The sequence below is a fragment of the Ovis canadensis genome, chromosome 3 (genome assembly GCF_042477335.2).
Source record: "Ovis canadensis isolate MfBH-ARS-UI-01 breed Bighorn chromosome 3, ARS-UI_OviCan_v2, whole genome shotgun sequence".
In the NCBI taxonomy this organism is placed as follows: domain Eukaryota; kingdom Metazoa; phylum Chordata; class Mammalia; order Artiodactyla; family Bovidae; genus Ovis; species Ovis canadensis.
The window spans coordinates 85,157,670-85,177,726 of record NC_091247.1 but is presented as its reverse complement, the minus strand read 5'-3'; the positions used below and the strand labels follow the sequence as shown (position 1 = coordinate 85,177,726).

At 40.1% G+C, this 20,057-nt stretch overlaps 1 protein-coding gene across 1 annotated transcript in view; it reads right to left on the bottom strand.

Annotated features, from left to right (window-relative positions):
* Positions 1 to 359: 359 nt before the first annotated feature.
* The window catches only part of CDKL4 (cyclin dependent kinase like 4), a 50,538-nt gene continuing 30,840 nt past the window's right edge, over positions 360 to 20,057 (bottom strand). The window contains exons 4-10 of the mRNA XM_069583507.1: positions 17,220 to 17,292; positions 11,237 to 11,327; positions 9,981 to 10,178; positions 8,260 to 8,342; positions 5,736 to 5,792; positions 3,877 to 4,011; positions 360 to 1,436 (exon numbers count right to left, since the gene is read on the bottom strand). Of these exons, the coding sequence (XP_069439608.1) occupies positions 1,335 to 1,436; positions 3,877 to 4,011; positions 5,736 to 5,792; positions 8,260 to 8,342; positions 9,981 to 10,178; positions 11,237 to 11,327; positions 17,220 to 17,292 (739 nt within the window). The 3' untranslated portion in view covers positions 360 to 1,334. The remainder of the gene's footprint in view (positions 1,437 to 3,876; positions 4,012 to 5,735; positions 5,793 to 8,259; positions 8,343 to 9,980; positions 10,179 to 11,236; positions 11,328 to 17,219; positions 17,293 to 20,057) is intronic.

Below are 20,057 nucleotides of genomic sequence, written 5' to 3'. Positions count from 1 at the left end.
AGGTATACATGCCAGACTCAGAAGCAGAAAAAAGTTAACGAAATAATCTTAATATTTATTGATAAAGATGCCACTATTTTGTGCCTTTATGCCAGTCAGAGATAGACAGCCTCATGCTATTATTTTATTTTTATTTATTTTTTCCTCATGCTATTATTTTACATGAGTTCCTTACTAGCAAACTGAAAGTACTTTCGAATAGTCTGTACCATTTTTAGCTGTCCAGGATAAAAGGGATCTACTCTGACGCTTCAAAATTTATAATTATAAATATATATATTTACAGATATATATATATGTGTGTGTCAAGTTTACTTGGGAAAACGTCCCAACATAAATTCAACTCACTTATTGAGGTGTTTTGTTTGTTTGTGTCTTTTTTTGACAAGAGACACAAAATGAAGTTAACTGAATGGTAATCTTCCTGCTCTCAGAAGTGTTTATAAACCCGACCATGATGCCCAGGTGTAGGGCTAGACAAGTTTATAGAGCGTATGGATGCAAATGTTTGGAAGAGAGTGTTGACAATGAGATGTTTAGAAAATACACCCAGGAGGATACATTTAGGTACTGAGATGGCTTAATCAGGAGAAGAAAAGGATAAGGAACGGTGATGCCCCAAAGGACAGGAGAAGGCTCAGCAGGCAGCTATTCTAGGGCATGATGTCACACGGATGGTAATTCCTTGCAGTTCATCCACTATTTTCTATGTAAATGTAAGGCATGTTCTCTAGCTAGCTTTAAAAATAGAATTGTCAATGTCTTATGAGACAGGGAAAGTAGAGTCTGCCCTGGAATTAAGGGATAAACCTAGATGACATTTCAAGGTTCCCTTCCTATACCAATATAAAAACACAGAGTAAAATACCAGGATTAACTCAACAGACGTGGTTGCAACAAGAGCGAATTAAAATGCAGAAATATAATGCCATTTCTTACACAAACAATGGCTAGGCAAGCTATCTGATATTGCTCTAAGACTGTATGTGGTCAGCTGAAGCAAGATGGTATATGTAAATCTTTTTCAGAAATCAAGGGAAAAATTTACAAATTCTCAATACAAGCTGCTTCAAGAGGGGCTTCTCTGATAAAATCGAAAATATCTCCTCCATATGTGCAGTTTCAAATGCTGTTAACATTTATAGAAAATGTTCTAAAAGATAAACTTGGCATGTAAAAACCACAGGCAGAGGAATCAGTAATGATCAGAGCAAAACAATTCTAGAAAGCATCTTAATTTTCATATGGCCCATTTGCATCTGAAACACTGAGACTCCCTATCTCTCTGGTACAAAAATGTGTATACGTATTAAATTACTTTCCTCTTGAAAGAACTAAATGTTTGGAAGATGATCAAATTTTAACTGGAGGACTTGTTTTCTTCCATCAGGTGTGGGGGAGATGTGGCTTCCTGGTATGAGAGGCAACAGTTGATTCTAATAGCAGAACAAGACAAAAATAAGAAAGCAAATTGAAAACAATTCCTATTGGTACACTTTGATTTCAAGGTGGTAAAACAAAAGGATACATACAGTACAGAGATGTCAAAAGACATCAGTTTAAAAAATTAAACAGTTACTTTTCCAAAAATTGTGGTTCTCTGGTACTTGAAAATTAGTTTGTATTATTTGTTCTAGGACACTCAGGGAGGTACTATGATCTGTTTCAATGAATTCATTTCTGAGTATCTGGTCAGGGTTTAAAAGAAAACTTCCCACTAGCTATTAAACAACAAATGCAAGAGTCTACATTTTACTCATCTCAGATTTTTAACTTCAGATATTAATTTTAGGATATTGGCAGAAGAGCAAAGATCTAAAATCTCTTTACTATCAACTTTAAACAGTACTTAGGCTTAAGGAGATTGTCGGTCAATCATTCAGAGATACAGAAACTTTACTTTCTGATATGGTAAGATGTCTAAGAAAAACGTGTGTGCTCAGAAAGAAAATCAAAATTTGGAAGACGTCTCTGTCTTTCTCTTGGCCTTGCTCTCTAGGGCCTTCTGGTGTGCCAGGTTGCCCTGGGCCTTCTCCATCTCCGCCTGATGGAAGGAGATGGTTAGGCATGGTCTTGTGGGGGGCGCTCTGGAGGGGCTGACACACAAGATGGACAGGCTGCAGCTGGCTAGGACAGAGAACATGACATCATCTTTGTAAATGAAATTCTCCAGATGCATGCTGCTCTTGGTGTTTCTTTTCCTTCTGTTGTCCTGTGTCTTTGGGAAGGCTTTCTGTAAAGTCCCTAATTGGTATCAGCTGAGTTACGAAGTATTAAAGAAAGGGTAGCACAGCTGTGAACTGGAGATGTCAAGGGACAGCAGCATCCCCACCCACCTGGGGGCAAGCGCAGTGGAAAGTGGCTCAGGGACCAAGAGGCAGGCTGGAGCCATGCCCATCTCCTCTCCCAGGACAAAGGTCCAGAAGCTGGTGAGATGGTTTTGAGGGGACAGTGTTTTTACACACGATTCACACTGTATTTCAAATTTGAACAAACCCTAATTTTTTTGTTAAGTAAACTGCATTAGGCTTGAACTTGCAAACCTGTAACTTGAACAGTTAAAGGGTCTATGTAATAAAAATTTGGATTTTTATCTTGGATAAAAATTTGGGATACACAGACATCATCTTGGGTTTCCCTGGTGGCTCAGAGGTTAAAGCATCTGCCTGCAATGCAGGAGACCTGGGTTCGATCCCTGGGTCAGGAAATGGAAACCCACTCCAGTATTCTTGCCTGGAGAATCCCATGGACAGAGGAGCCTGATGGGCTACAGTCCACGGGGTCTAACATTTCATCTTCATGATCAGTTTGACCCTTCTCTCCCAAAAAACTTCTATTTTAACTACTGAAAGAGACCCCTTTCTTCCTTTATGGCAAAGATGCCAATGGGAAGATAGGTGAGCAGAAAGGTAGATCCGAGGTGGAGAATTAAGCAAACACAAAATGTGATGGTTGTCAGTTTTCTGAGAAACGGAAACTTATCATCTTGACTTATCAATAAGCAACATTTACCTCCTTCCTGGGCTTCCCCCGTGACTCAGCTGGTAAAGAATCTGTCTGCAATGCAGGAGACCCGGGTTCAATCCCTGGGTCGGGAAGGTCCCCAGGAGAAGCGAGTGGCTACCCACTATTTATTTGAATACTATTTATTAAGTACCTTTGATGGGACAGATATTGTTTTAGGTGCTGGGGATGCAGGTGAGGGGGAAAAGAAATCTAAACCCAAAGAAACCTACTTCCATGGAGTTTATGTTTCCACTTCAAAGCTGAAAGCAAGTAAATGGTAGTTGCCTAATAAGCCATAGAATCAACATCTATCTTTATATTCACCATATTAATCTATAACATTGGCACATTTTAGGACAGGATTTGGTTTTCAGATATCTGAGTTTCATCTTTTTGTATCTGTCCAGAGCTTGTCTTTGGTTACCAGGAAAAGCCTAGGAAAGGCAGACTAAGGTGCCTGCCATGGGTGAAAGAACAGAAAAGTTACAAGTTTCTTATTGTACACGTGGAGGTTACAGAAAGGTACAAGGGTTCTTCCATAATGCCCATGAAACTCAGTTCAGCTGTAATCAGGGCTTAGTTGTATGAAACTGTTGTGTTTTGGGTACATGACTTGGTGAGGAGGATATCCAATCAGTGTGACAAAAGAACTGTGCAATAACTTTAAGTATTCTTGGAATAAGATTTTGCGGCAACCTGGAAACTTTCAGTATTATGGTTTTTATTGCATCAATCACAATTTCTATTAGACAAACAAACACAACTAAACCAGTGCAAAGAAAAGATCTTGGTGCCCGCCTAGTCTCACTTTGAGAGGTAAAGAAGGAAAATAATCGTTTTTATAGCACTTTAACTTTGGAACCGAGGTACCTGCTGACGCCTTCTGTTTCTTCCTTCATTACGTGCTTTTCTTTTAATTTGGTCCTCTTGAAAAGAATCAAAATAGGGGCTCTCTAGGAGTTGGGCACAGGTTAATCTGTCATCTGGATTCATCTTCAGACACTCCTTTGGAAGACAGGAGAGGAAAGAAGATATTAAAAAGAGGAGCCTATGTTGTTACTGTACCCTAAAACTCTGAATAACAACTCAGTAGAGCAAACACAAGTTTAGAAAATCTTCACGTTTGTATAGTATCCAGAACTTGAAACTTGTTCATAACTAGAATTGCTCTTCTTTTGCCAATTCAAAGTCTTCTGAGGGCAGACTTGATGTACAGTCAATGTTTTGAAGGAGGTAAATGTAGGTCAGGTGTGTGTCACTTGTAAAGCAAATAGTTTGTAGGACTTCACAAATGTGGTCCCCTAGGCCAGCTACATCAGCTTCACCTGGAAATTGCTAGAAATACAAATTTCTTGGTCCAACCTCAAATCTACTGAATCAAATGCCCTGGGGGTAGGGCCAAGCAACCTGTGGGCTTTTTTTTTTTTTTTTATTTTTTAAAATCTGTGTTTAACAAGCCAACAAAGTTGGGGAATTAGACTTCCAGGATAGGATCTGCGGAATGCTGGGTTAGAGCAGGTAGAAAGCAGGTGAGGTCCAGTGGAGCAGTAGTAAGGGCAACCTAAGAGTTCAGAGGCATGGGGCTCTTGGTCTCAGGAGGACTCAGACTGAAGGAATCCAGTACGCTGGATAGAACCTGGGCAGTGGCCAGCACGAGCACAAAAGCTGGTCTACACAGCTGACTCTAGGCCACTCTGATGGCTCTACTTCCCAGGTCAGAAGAGTTTCAAACTGTGGTGTTCATCATAATTACCTAGGGAGAGGCTTAAAGATATAAACTACAAGGTCCTATTCATAGAGATCCTGCTTCTGTAAATCTGAGGTTATTTACTGGAATCTGTATTTTTAAATAGTTCAATCTGATGAGTAGTCATTCTGATGAGTGGTATGGAAGCCATTGCTATAAATATGACTTAATTGGTTGTTAAAGATAGATACTCATACTAGTATCTCCATCCCTGCCCCATTAAAGGCTTTCAGTATCCATGGTGAATGGAAGAGCCATACTTTCTAGCATGGTCTCAGCTGGTCAAGCAAGAATGGCAGACTGGTCATAGAGAAGCTTCTTCTGCTTTTTATTAGAACTTGTTCTTTGTCTGACCCTGGTGGTACAAGGGCTATATTTGGTGTCCACATGGTTCTGATTTTGCCTGATCGTCTACTGATTTACTTAAAAAGCAATTTAGAATTTTAGTGAACCCAGTGTATCTAAAAGGTTATCAGTTCAACATGTAATATTTTAAATATTATTAGTGAAATATTTTATATTCTTTTAAAAGGCAATTTTCATAGAAATATAGAACATCTCAATTCTAATCAGCCATAGTTCAATTGCTCAGTAGTAACATAGCTATTGGCCACCCTATTGGATAGCATAGCTCTTGATTTTCCAACTTAAAAGGAATACATTCGTCCTCATAAATTTCCATAGTCTGAAATACACTGACGTAACTGTCAAATTTCCTAATGAGTGCAAAAGAAGCATGGTGTTCATCACAGCTGTAATCATTCTCTTTCACCTTCTACTTATTTTAAAGGATATATTGGAAAGATTTAGTGTTTAAACCACTGATGTTCCTCTAATTGTAATTATTTTACGGTTCTTTAATAGTTTCAATGACCACATTTTTACATTGGCTTTATTTGACCTACTGTCCACCCATCCCAGAGTTGCCAGCTTCAGTCATTATGGTTTGTAGTCAATACGGTTATAATTGATTCTTAGGTACCTTCATGAAATTCAAAGCCACAGGATGAACATCTGAGAACTTTTCTTCGAGAGTTTCCTAAAAAACAGAGTAAAGCATTTCAATGTTACGTAACAACAAAGTAACAGATATTTAAAATATATTAGTATTAAGAATACTTTGGAGAAAGCCCCTTAGTAGGTTATATAATTCCTTTCAAAGACTTTTTAAGATAGTGTTTTTACATGATTTTACAGTATAGTGTAATAAAAAAAGCTGAAGTTATTTGCTTGATTTTACAATGTTTTGCAATTGGTGTTTGGTAAATGTTCATTCTAAATATCCCCTTCAGTACCGTAATATCTACTTATAGGGATCCCCAATCTACTAATAGGGGCGCTTTGAACATTAATGAAAATACACTGAACTGCATGAATAAGAGCACTACAGAAAGCAAAGGAATGATGAATGCAAAACTTGAATAGTGAGCAAGGGAGAGAACGGGACTGAGGAAGAGTACACGGGGTGGGGGGGGAAGCTTCCAAGTCAATGGCACCACTCTCCTTCCTTAACTAGGCAGCAGGTACATGTGAATTTGCTGTCTCTTCGTCACTTCTTTTTTGGCTGTGCTGGGTCTCCACTGCTTTGCGAGGGCTTTCTCTAGTTGCAGCAAGTGGGGACTACTCTTTGTTGCAGCCCTGGGCTTCTCACCGCAGTGGCTTCTCTTACTGTGGAGCACGGGCTCAGGCACATAGGCTCAGTAGTTGAGGCTCGTGGGCTCTAGAGTGTGGGCTCAGTGGTGGCGCTCTGGCTTGCCTGCCCAGAGGCATGTGGCATCTCCCCAGACCAGGGACTGAACACATGTCTCCTGCACTGGCATGCAGATTCTTATTCATTGCACCACCAGGGAACTACTGTATTTTAGTCTTTAGTTAAACTAAACATGTTTTATGAATATTATTTTTAATTCAACCTCTATACTTGTAATTCAACATTTAACCTTTCATTATATGGGCTAAGAGTCTTAACAAACATAATAAAAAAGAAGTCCAGTATATAAATCAAGGTATTATACGAAATACATTTAAGATGAACAGATGCTTAGAGAAGCCAGGACCATTTGAACCCAATGGTTCACAGGTGCCATAAAGCATGACCTGGCTTAATAGATTCTCCCTTCCTCCACATCACTCTGTCTTCAACACATCAGGAGTAGGGCACAAGCCTCCCCTGATGGTTCTTTCATTGTATAGGCAGAATAAAGCTGGGTTAAAACTCAACATTCAAAAAACTAAGATCATAGAAACCGGTTCCATCACTTCATGGCAGTAGATGGGAAAGAAAGTGGAAGCAGTGACAGATTTTATTTTCTTGGGCTCCAAAATCACTGCAGATGGTGACTGCAGCCACGAAATGAAAAGATGCTTGCTCCTTGGAAGAAAAGCTTTGACAAACCTAGACAGTGCATTAAAAAGCAGAGACATCACTTGGCCAACCAAGGTCCATATAGTCAATGCTATGGCTTTTCCAGCAGTCATGTACAGATGTGAGAGCTGGACCATGAAGAAGGCTGAGGGCCAAAGAATTGATGCTTTCCAACTGTGGTGCTGGAGAAAATTCTTGAGAGTCCCTTGGATAGCAATGAGATCTAATCAGTCAGTCCTAAAGGAAATCAGCGCTGAATATTCATTGGAAGGACTGATGTTGAAGCTGAAACTCCAATACTTTGGCCACCTGATGCAAAGAGCTGACTCATTGGAAAAGACTGAGGGCGGGAAGAGAAGGGAACAACAGAAGATGAGATGGTTGGATGGCATCATTGACTCAATGGACATGAATTTGAGCAAACTCTGGGAGATAGTGAAGGACAGGGAAGCCCGACATCCTGCAGTCCATGGGATTGCAGAGTCGGATGTGAAACTTAGCAACAACAACAGACCACATGGAGTTCTAGAGTTCATAGCCCAAACTCAGGTAACACAGATAAGAAATCAATGACTAGAGAGAGTAAGGTTGGGTAGTCATTGACAGGTTCCCAAAGAAAGGCAAAGACCACAGTGTGGGTATAGAGGTGATCACTGGGGTTTGCAGTTTTGATTTCAATACAGTAAAGATCATTCTGTGGAATGACCTTCCATGTGAAAAGACATGTTGTAAAAAGATGGTTTGTATTGATGTGAGGTTTCAGAAGCTGAAAAAAATAGAGAATGCATTTGTTTTTCAAAATAAATATAACTACAGTAAGTACTTTTTATGAGAAAATAATAATTTTATAATTATTTCAGGGAAAGGTACTTGAGTGTTTTGATGAAAAGGATCACCATATTTATGAAGGAAAGAAATAAGGTTTCACTTCACATTTAAAATTAATCTTTGGATAGGGCAAGAGAACTTTTAAAGCCTTCTCCTGGCTCATTTTATGTAGTTTTTACATGGTTTATTCGACCTGTGTCAGTGTGTCATAAGGAGAACAGGAGTTTAAAGCAGAAATATTAAAGGAGAAACAACCACCCCTTTAAAGAAAGTAGCAACACAAAGAGCGAAACACCAAAATCGAGCAATTTACCATCTCTTCTGGTTCAGGAATACTGATGCCGTGGAAAAACTGGTTACTTTTAAAGATAGATTGATGTCTTGGGATTAGCTTTCCTGTAAAATACAAACCAGATAACGCACGATTAATTTTAGTTAAAAACAGCATTATGCTCTAACAGTTAATTTCCGGGGTCCAGAAATACTGAGCCTGATCATTTCCTCTAGATTTGGGAGAAACTGGTCCCCACAAAAACTATGCCTTCTCAGGTAAGATCAGTGCTGCCAACTCTTTGCCACACGTGGCTTGCGCTGTTATTTGTGCATGCCTGCTCAGGTACTTTGGTCGTGTCAGACTTTTTGTGACCCTATGGACTGTAACCCACTAGGCTCTTCTGTCCATGGGATTCTCCAGGCAAGAATACTGGAGTGGGTTGCCACGCCCTCCTCCAGGGGATCTTTCTGACCCAGGGATCGGACCTACATCTCCTGCACTGCAGGTGGGTTCCTTACCCACTGAGCCATCTGGAAAGCCCCAGTCTGTCATTCAGCTGCCATCAAAGGAGGAGGTAAGCAAGTGGTGTGGAGAGCTTTACACACATGAGCTCCTTTAATTTTATAACTATCTCATGATGGTTGCATTTTTTTCATCTCTACTGTGCCAGTGAGAGAATGAGGCTCAGAGGTTTGATAACCTGTCTCAAGTCACACAGTCATTAGATTGAATCTCACAGACCTGAGACTCAAACTCAGATCTGTCTAATATCTGCCTAATGTAAATTTCTACAATCTTTATAGGAAACCAGTTAAACAGCATAAGCTTAAGGTGTGGCCTGTAGTGAAACACTACTCCACATCTTCCAGGGTTTGGAACTCTCCAGAAGAAGGTGTGGGAACCACACAGCAGTAATTCCCTTGCCTGGCAGCCATGCTGCCAGGAGCGCCTACGGGAAGCGATTACTAAATACGCATCTTGTGCGTGGCCTGCCACTTTGTTCACACCCAGGCTGAGGTGTAAGCGTGCAGCTGATCTTTTGGGTTCTGTTCTCTTCCAACCAGGTGGAAAGGGCAAGCGCTGAGGACACTGACGTGGGATGAAAGCTCATGAGAGAGAGCGCTGGAGTCCATTCTCATTCTTCAATTATTAGTAACTAGTTGTATGACTTCCGGTCATTCATGCAAGCTCCTAGAGCCTCAGTTTCCTCATTTGTGAAACAGGCACAATGAAAAATGTTATAATGTTCTTAATGGATTTTTATTAAGACTGAAAGAGATGGTGTGTGTGAGAGCAATCTGTCAATCTTACCTATAGAGGAGTGGAGTTGAAAGCTGCAATAGAGGCTGTATAGCCTGCAAGACCTAAAATATTTACCATTTGGCCCTGTATAGAAAAAGTTTGCTGTTCCCTGTGCTAGAGGAAAGGGGGAAAAAAAGCAGAAACTGCATTTGATTAAGTGTCTTCAGAGTAAGCTCTATGCAGCTGAGTCACACCCTTAGCCCCATCTTAGCCTGATAAGGAAAGTAAATGTATAGTTTATTCCACAGCTAATTGACTTGACTTGGAAAGGCATCTGAAAACTCCTCACTGAGAGGAGTTAGGGCTCCACACGTTGAGAAAAGGGCTGGGCTTTGGCTACAGTCCAGAACTGCCGCCCTCAGTAGCACTTTGGAGACAACAGAAAGCTCCTGCTCATTATAACGACATGCTACTACTACAAGTTAGCAACTCTGTAAGCCATAGAGTATAACTTATACCCAATGTTCTGATGATCAGATAAAGTTGGTCCACATCTGATTTTCCAGGCCAGAGTGGCTGGCCTGTCAGCAGCTCTGCAAAAACGCAACCAGTAGCCCATATGTCGACTGAAGAACCATACTGGGTATCCCCCACAAGAAGTTCAGGAGCTCGGTACCATCTTGTAGCGACATAGTCAGTGTAGGCATCTCCTGGAACTGCAAATGCATCAAGAGCAGGTCAGGCTCTCTGAATAGATCAGCGTCAATAATTCTCAGAAGCCACGCTTCTCCTAACAGTTCACGCAGTGACGCACTAACCCAGGGAACTGTTACACTGTGTACTCAGAGAGGAAATTCACCTTCCATACTATTAATATAAAATAGACAAGCAACAAGGATACACTGTGGGAGATTATAACCATTACCTTGTAATAAGCTATCAATATAATGGAGTATAATCTGCAGAAACACTGAATCACTATACTGTACACCTGAAATTAAAATAATACTATAAATCAACTAAATTTCATTTAAAAAAAATTCAACTTCCAAAGGTACCTTAGCTATTCAACATCTATGTAATCCCAGAGAGAGGACCAGGGTGAGAGCATAGGGAGAATTTCTGTAGTGCGGCTTTGAGAATAAACCAGCTTCCCAGTGCACTCTCAGGTTGCCTGTGTTGGGGTCCTACCAACAGACTGACTATGTGCACACCCACCTTGCAATGTGTCTGCTGTTAATACATGTTTCCGCCTGCTGCAGAGTTTTAGATTCGGGGGGAGATTGTTACCTGTCCCCCCTTTCCTTTGGTTCCTCTCTCTCTGGGATGACTTCTTTGTTCCTCAGCACTGTCTCTGAATCCTCTCTGTAATTTACAGTTTACTCTCCCAGTCTCATCAGCTCCATGAAGATTTTCCCAACCACTCTAGATCACGTTAGTATCTCCCTCTGGGGAACCATCTGCCTCTTCACTTTAGTACTTTACTGCCAATCACCTTGTGTTAGTCTTTTGTTTCTTTTACTTCGGATTACAAGTGCACGAAGACCAGACATGCATCTTTTAGTTCTGTTCCTTACCTACAGACACAGCACATAAATGTGGATGGAGCTGAAGTAGGAACTAAAGTACTGACTAAAAAATTAAAGTGAAACTTCCCTTTCTGAATAATAACACTGTAACAATTAGCATAATTCAATATCTAAAGTAAGAATTTAAACTGTATCATTTCATAATCATCTGTATTGTATAACTTAGTAAAAAACTTGCTACTTACTCAGAATTCGTGCAAACCCAAAGTCACAGATCTTGATTATTCCTTGCTTAGTTATTAGAATATTTTCAGGTTTTACATCTCTGTGAATACACTGTACGAAAATATTTAATTATTTCCCTGAGTCATCAAAACAACAAAGCATAATAAACATTAACTATTAGTTTCAATGATAAACACAGCCTGTGAGATAAACACAAATATGGTTTTCCTTCTTTTTTTCTAAAACCTTAAATTGGCAATTTTTCATTTGGAAATCTTGTCATAACAAAAAAAGTTGCTATACTAGGGAAAAATATTATTGGAGGGGAAAACTGAAAAAATTTTTTTGAGATGGGAGTATCATATAATTATTTCTTCCACTTTTTACTGAGCCCTATTTGAATAGCAAGAGGTAGAACCCTGAATGAAACAACAAAGTCCTAGTGTATAGCATAGGAAACTATAGTCACTACCCTATGATAAACCATAATGGAAAAAATATAAAAAAAATAATATATATGTATATGTGTAACTGAATCCCTTTGCTATACAGCAGTAATTAACACACCATTGTAAATCAACTATACTTTAATTAAAAAAAAAAAACCCTGAATGAGATTACACCCAGAGTGCCTCTAATAAGAACAGCTGCCACCCAAGAATCACAATTCACGTTGCATAAATGTTACAGAATTGAGAAACTGGAAAAACATTCAAATGACAACAAAAAGAAAATGCATCAGAGTGACCATCTTATTTATCATCTGGTCAGGATGTGTGAAAGGGAGCTGAGTTAATTACTCCGAGAGGACAACAGACCATAGCTGTCCTAGGCCAGCTGGAACCTATGGCCACCTATTAACAAGAGACACCAAAGATTCAGCCTCAGGAGATGAGTATCCTCAACAATGAGCTAATCTGGAACCATGAACAGCTTTCTTGAGATGTGACCTCATGATGGAGTCGCTCCTGGGAGACCAGGTCGCCAATGGGAGGCATTCTCCCCTTAGAGTCCTCTCCGATGGAGAACTTGCGACTTGCTGCATCATCCCAGGACCCTCAGTGAAGCAAGTGCTCCTTTCTGGATGTGAGAGGGCTAAGCTGGGGGCGTGCATGATGGTGGGCTGAGTGAACCCCACCCACTGTTATTCCGGAAATGGCTATTGCATGCTCGGATGCCCCAGGAGGAAAAAGCTCAGGCCCTCGTCTTCAGAACTTTAGCTTTCCAGGTTTTCTCCCTCCAAACAAGCAAACAGGTTAAACACGATCTTGATCTTCTTCACACGGAGCTCTGGACTTTTCAGAGCACTTCCACATGAATTAGTGCATCCTTGCAATGATCCTGTGCTGGCAGGTGGCAACCGCTGGGCTCCTGATTAAGTACCACAACAATCAGCTCCCTCTGCCTGACTTCTCTGTTGTGATATCAGTCCCTTTAAGTATTCCTGTCAAACTGATGATTTTGAAATTTTTATTTATTTTTTTTTGCTTTTATAATAGCTATCTAAGAAGAGAAAATGTTGAATGCTAAATTCATTCTGGGTCATGGGAAAAAAAAACCAACAACAAAATCCGGCACTCATACTACAAGCTTTTTTGTATTTAGTCTCAATTACTGTCAACTGTTTCATCATTTGAATGGCCATCAGCTAGAAGAAACCTTTTAAGGCCTCTTAAAAGTCCTAAGGCCTTAGATTGTAATTTTTAAAGCTGCACTGTTCTGACATAAACCAACATAGTTTTCATCCTACCTTTTAGGCAACACATTTATGAAAACTGGATTAACATTGAGTCATATTCACCTATAAAAGCTACTGATTTAATAAGAACAGGTTATGTCCTTCAGATGAGTCTGCAGCAAATACTAAGTTTCTGGATTATGTGTGGTACTACCAGGTAAATGGACTTATACTGCTACCTGTCTAGGGGCCTACTGAAATATGCAAATCCCTGTGAAATTTATAGCCACTTGTTTCCCAACCAAAATATACAAAGGCAAATCAAGTACTGACAAGTCCCAAAGAAACAGAAAAAAATCATTTAGTGTAGGTACAGGTAAGAGAAGTTACAAATAAAGATAAATAGATGGAGTACTGAAGAAGGAAAAAGAGAGTAAAAATCACAGGAATAGTAAGAACCAGAGCGTGGAGAACAGAAGATGCTTTGACATACAGCATTCACTTTCTCCAATGCAAAGCTGCACTCAAGTGTAAACTCTGTAATGCCTCTTGCAATCACCTTATTTTCCACCAAAGAACAAGAAAGTTGTAAGTCAGGGGAATCAAAACATTTTAATAAATTTGGGTTTCATACACAGCTTTTAGCAAACATTGCTTAAACTGGGTTATGGTGGCTGATGTACAATCTCATTTTTACAGACTCTCAAGCCAGTAGCAAGAGGAATCCATGGTATTTTAAACCTGACCCTTAATTCTAAGAACCATCTCCAAAAACTTCCCTGCCAGAAGCTGCCTCTTTACATTAGCCTGAATGGACATCTGAGAAGGTTGTTCTTTGAGCCTTATGGACAGACACTCATAATCAGAGAGGAGAGAAGCCTCCTTGACAACTACGACACTGATATCAACAAGACGATAATGGATGTTATAGCCAGACACACTCACATTTTGGAGGTCACTGTAATTTTGCCATTTTGATATGGAGTTTTTTTTTGTTTTTTTTTTTTTGCCACACTGCATGGCTTGTAGGATCCTAGTTCACCAACCAGGGATTCAACCGGGGACCACGGCAGTGAAAACACTGAATTCTAAACAACGGACTGCCAGGAAATTCCCAGACATGAAGTTACTTTTCTCTAATTGATAAGTCAAATATATAAGAAATCATGAGTTGACAATGATGTTAAAGGGTCACTTCAGTTACCTCACTCTAGCCACATTATAGGGTAAAAAAAGAACAAAATGAGTAGGTATTTTCTTAAGTCCAGTGCTTCTCAAAATTTAATGGGTACTCGAATCTCTTGGAGACCTTGTTAAATATGCAGATTCTGACTCAGTAGATCTGGAATGAGCCTGAGAGTATGAATTTCTAATGAGCTCTCAGGAGACCTTCACCAACCACAGTCTGAGTAGCAAGGCCTCATTCCCTTACTACCGTGACCTTGGCTGGGATCACTGCTCTGGAGATAAAAGAAGTCATGGTTACCACTGTGAATCTTCAGCAACACCATGGGCGGGATTGCCTTTCCTATTTGAGAGTATCATGAGGGTTCCTTTAAAATAAGGAGGGTATAAAGGTTTTAGATGTAGTATTGTAACAGGTTATATATGGTTTAGATTTTTTTCCTTTGCATGTGTTTCAGCTAATAGGTTTATTTTAAAAAGATACACAAAGGCTTACCATAGCATAAGAAAAATGGGGTAACCGGAGTTCAGAAGTAATTTTCTTGTCAGAGAAATAAAGTTTGTCTGAAAAATTATCCATTTTTAATAAAGGTCATGGGTTATAAGTGGGAGGTTTTCAATATTTTAAAGTTTAAGGTACAGAACATGTTGTTCCAAGCAGAGGAATGGTGGCAGTTCACAGAGCTACAATAACATTTGGGTTCACTCTAAACAGTAAGTCATAATCAGGTAGGTAAGGTGATTGATGGACTCATCTAGTTACTCCATAAATGTTTCCGGAGCACCTTTTATATAAAAAGATCCAGACCAGGCATTAAGGAGATACATACAAAGATAAATCAGCCACAGAGACTGCATTCAAGCTTGTAATCTGATTATATAGGGCTAATACACAAATAGATATGGTAAATAGAATTTTTAAAAAATCATTTTAATTACCCATAAAACTCCAGCAGCCAACTTAGGTGAACTTGAATACCTCTCAGAGCACGGTGGAAAGCAACAAAGATGTGGATTCAATTCTGCATCATCTTCAGTAATTATTTGAAAGCACAATTTGCTTCATGAAAATATGTATCTTGTGAACAATATGTCCCTCTATATTCTATGGCTTGTGGGCTCAGTAGTTGCGGTTCCTGGCTCTAGAGCACGGGCTCAGTAGTTATGGCACGTGGGCTTAGCTGTTCCTTGGCATGTGGGATCTTCCCAGATCAGGGATCAAACCCATGTCTTCTGCACTGGCAGGTAGATTCTTTAACCGCTGAGCCACCAGAGAAGCCCTTCGCTGACTTTCTTCTTAACACTAAGGGAAGCTTTCCTTGCTGCTGCTGCTGCTGCTGCTGCTGCTAAGTCGCTTCAGTCGTGTCCGACTCTGTGCGACCCCACAGACAGCAGCCCACCAGGCTCCCCCATCCCTGGGATTCTCCAGGCAAGAACACTGGAGTGGGTTGCCATTTCCTTCTCCAATGCATGAAAGGGAAAAGTGAAAGTGAAGTCGCGAAGTTGTGTCCGACTCTCAGCGACCCCATGGACTGCAGCCTACCAGGCTCCTCCGTCCATGGGATTTTCCAGGCAAGAGTACTGGAGTAGGCTGCCATTGCCTTCTCCAGAAGCTTTCCTTAAGTACTGAAAATTAGTTGCATGATTGTGTACTCTTTTTCAGCAATCCTAGATTACTAGGATAGATATTCTGCTCTTGGCATCAAAACTGACCATATGGTAGTCTGTATCCTTGCCTCAACACTGCCTCTATGTAGGCACCAACTCAAAAGTTTATTTTTTAAAAAAAACTATCATTATATAAGCAAAAGCACCCAAGAGCTTACTTAAAGAAGCCCCCACTGGCCTAAGATGGGACAACCTGAATATCAGAGAGAAGAATAATTGCAAAGGATTGAAATACATTACATACATAAAATCATAATGATGCCCCACACCTCCCCCCAACCCTTCACTCCTGGAGATTGCCTGGAGACATTCTTGGAGATACCAGTTCATCACTGTGAGTACTGACATCTACAAGGAATAATCACATATTTATCTTACTGTACTTTATAGTAACCAGAGTCCACAGTAAATTTTTCTCCATAGAATTCCAATTAGTAAATGCAGAAGAAATATTAGAATTAGAAAATTGCCACCTTTTAACCTTAATGAAATACTGGAGAGAGGTAATAATGATCTCTAAATGCTAAAACTAAAAAAAAGATTGACAGCGAAAGTGCTAAAGAAAGGGATCAAGTGAACATCTCTTGAACCTACTAATCTATTTTAAGACAATCAAAAGTGGGAAAGACGGCCAGACATTATACATGCCTCAGGGTGCTGACACAATAAGAAGTGTACAGAATTATATGTGAAGCCTTCCTGTCTAAAAAGACTGAGCCTGAGTGTGACTAGCCTCTAGATATAAACACCAATTTACAGTAAACACAGGCAAAAGAACAAGTTAAATAACACAAAGGAAGCAACCAGCCAAAAGGATTTCCATAACACAGGAGAAGTCAAAGCCTGGTTCTAGGACTGGAAGCTTCAGTATCAATCGGTAAACTGTTAGAACTGCAAATTCTCAGGTTTTATCCCAGACCTACAGCATCAGAAATTCTGGAGGTGGGCCCAGCAAGATGTGTCTTGACAAGAACTCCAGGTGATTCTGATGCATGCTCAAGTCTGACACCCATGGCTCTGAAAAATTAATGATGGAAAAAAGAAAAAAGAAAAAGATAGGGGAAAGGAGACCTTTACAGTATAAAAGACTTAAGAGACATTAAAAACAAAAGAAAATCAAGTGCCATGGAGGGTTACACTACTGATACTCCGAAAACTTATTTTAACCCAATTTAAAAATAATCATAGTACTGATTATTTAAAAATAATCATTACTACTGAGGCAAAAGGGAACTTTTAAGTTCATACAAACTTTTAATTCATAAGGAATGAATAATTTGATTCTTATAGAAATTGGAAAAAAGCCACGAATAATGCATTACACTTCTTTGTGTTCTGTAACTTTCTTTTGTTTTGCTCTTCTGGTTCTTATTCTCCTTCCATCATTAGCTCTTCAAATAGACCCCTGAGCCATTTAGGAGAGAAGAGTCATCTTGAAGAAATCAGCAAATACATTAGGAAATGTTACTTACGTTGTGTTTATGACAGAAATTGAGAGCTTGAAGTGTTTGCCATAACACACTTTTGATCACTCCATCAGCAACTCTGGGGAAAAAAATAAAAAAGGAAATGAAAACTCCTAAGATGCGTTTTCAGGAGCAGAACTGGGAATAGAAATGGAATGGGTGGGGCTCGTCACAGCCAGTGGATGCAGCACAAAGGGAATCTTGGAAATGTTCTTTTTAAAAAATGTTTTAATGAAAATTGCTTTACTACTTTTTTCATTATAGCTATGTAACTGTCCATTTTAACTTGAAATTTTTAATGCTTATCATGAAAATTCAAATAATATAGAAAAGTAAAGAAATAAAACATGTTCATTCAAATCTTGCTAGCCCAAAATAATTGCTGTAACTTACATTGATTGTCCCTTTGGAAATCCCTGGTTCTCTTCCTCTCTCTGCATTTACTTTTTAACTTTAATATTAAACAAATGCATTCCTAAGGTTTGATATTTTTGAAGTTTAAAAAATATCCATGAAGAATTCTCTCATACCTGCCTAACGAATCATTTCATCCTTGGCAATTCCCCTGCCTCTTTCAGAAACATTGTATGCGTTGGGGTACAGATACATATATACAGAATATGTATGTATATATCTATTTCAGTGACCAAAGGTCTCATTATATAGATGCATCATAATTTAGTAAGTCCTCATTGACAAGCAATTAGGTTTGATCCAAGTTTCTTTCTAGAAACAATGCTTCAGTGAATATCCTATCATCTATCCATGGCAGTTGTGCAATAATCCTTTTAAGGTAAGTTCTAGAAGTGGGATTTCTGGGATTTATGGGAGGCACATGATATCTTTCAATCCTGCAGGTATGAACTTCAGGTAGCTCTGAGACATGGTTTTGCAGGAAAAAAGGCCTCCGTGAAGAGTGACCTTCAATTCATCGAATTCATGTTGGTGGTAAACACTCAAGCATATGCAAGAGTTGTTTTTATAACCGTTACTTACACCTGGTAAGATGCAGCTCCAATACTTCGGCTACCTGATTCGAAGAGCCAACTCACTGGAAAAGACCCTGATGCTGGGAAAGATGGAGGGGAAGAGGAGAAGGGGATGGTAGGGGATGAGATGGCTGGATGGCATCATTGACTCAATGGACCTGAATCTGAGCAAACTCTAGGAGATGGTGAAGGACAGGGAAGCCTGGCGTGCTGCAGTCCACGGGGTTGCAAAGAGTCAGACACACTTAGTGACTGAACAACAGCACCTACACCTGGTAAGCAGGCAGGCACACAGCCAGGGAGGCCAGGGAGAATCAAGAGCCCAGGAGAACGGGAGTCTGGGAGCTTCTGGCCTCTGCAGATTTCCTGTGTGGAAAATACTGGGGAGTATTTTCCACTTGAGGATCTGGGCAACATGTATTCTGAGAGTACTTAGTCTATTTTGTGTAACCATTTCTATAAATTGCAGCAATTACATTCCCTCTAACTTTTCTACTGATGCCCTGTTTCAGGGCATTTCACAGGAAGAGTCATGGCTTCGGTTCAAAACAGAATCCTTAGTGAGCACAGATTCCAGGAAGGCAGATTCCATTTTAGGCAAAACAACATTTATACAAAATAACAACTCCAAACAAATACCACAGATCTTACAAAGATAGTTATCAAAGAGAATACAGATTCACACAGAGCTCATTCCAGAAACACAGAGCGCTGTAACATTATTCAGCCACACTCAGCAGTTTTTCAAAGCATTTTGTGAAATAAAACCTTCCATAGAAACCAACTGATACTCAATGCTTCGTATACTGTGGGTGAATGACAAACATATAATGGAAGAATTGATAATCATGAAGGCCTGAAAGCAAAAACTAGACATCCTGGGACTTCCCTGGTGGTCCAGCATGCTTCCACTGCCAAGGGCATGGGTTCCATCCCTGGTCAAGGAACTAAGATCCTACATGCAGCGAGGCATGGCCAATAACTAACCCTGATGCTGGGGAAGACTGAGGGCAGGAGGAGAAGGGGGCGACAGAGGATGAGATGGTTGGATGGCATCATCGACTCAATGGGCATGAATTTGAGCAAACTTTGGGAGACGGTGAAGGAGAAAGGATGGCAGCTGGTGTGCTTCAGTCCACGGGGGTCGCAAAGAACTGAACAACAACAAAACTAATTATCTGTTTAAAAAACACAAGATATCTTGGTTCAAAACCAAAGGTGTTAGGGAGGGTGGCAGGGTCAGGGAATTCAGACTGGGTCGCCCAGAGGCTGCTCTTTCAGCCACTCAGGGGAATCCTGGCACTGACATCAGAGCTCATTATCTTTTAGTTTTATATATAACTTGATGGGGAAAACAATTTCATTATCAGTGTCCAAGATGAATCAAGCCCTTCTCTGTAAACCCTTGTTATCCTAGAATAAAATCCAGCCTTTACTGTGGCCTACCAGCCTCTTAATGATTTCCCTTCTGTTAACCCCTTTCCCCTACCTATCTCCTAGCACATTCTCACTGCCCTCCGCTCTGGCCCGTGATTATCTGCTCTTCCCTCAACAGACCGCCAAAGCTTTGTGTTTACTGTTCATCCTACGGCCCTCACCAGGAATTCTCTAGCTCCTCAGTGAGTTTTCTCCTCCAAAGCCTTGTAACTCTGCAAGGGCTTTCTTTACCTTGTCCGTTACTGTAGCTCCAGGGCCTCGAACTGTAATTGGTACCCAACAGGTCCTCAACCAAGCTTCCTTCGCTGGAACTCTCAGAGACTATATAAACTCACACCCTGTAATAAACCCCTTTTTGCTTAAACTAGCTACACTGAATTCTGTTGTTGACTCTTGATCAGTGCAGAATAGGACACCA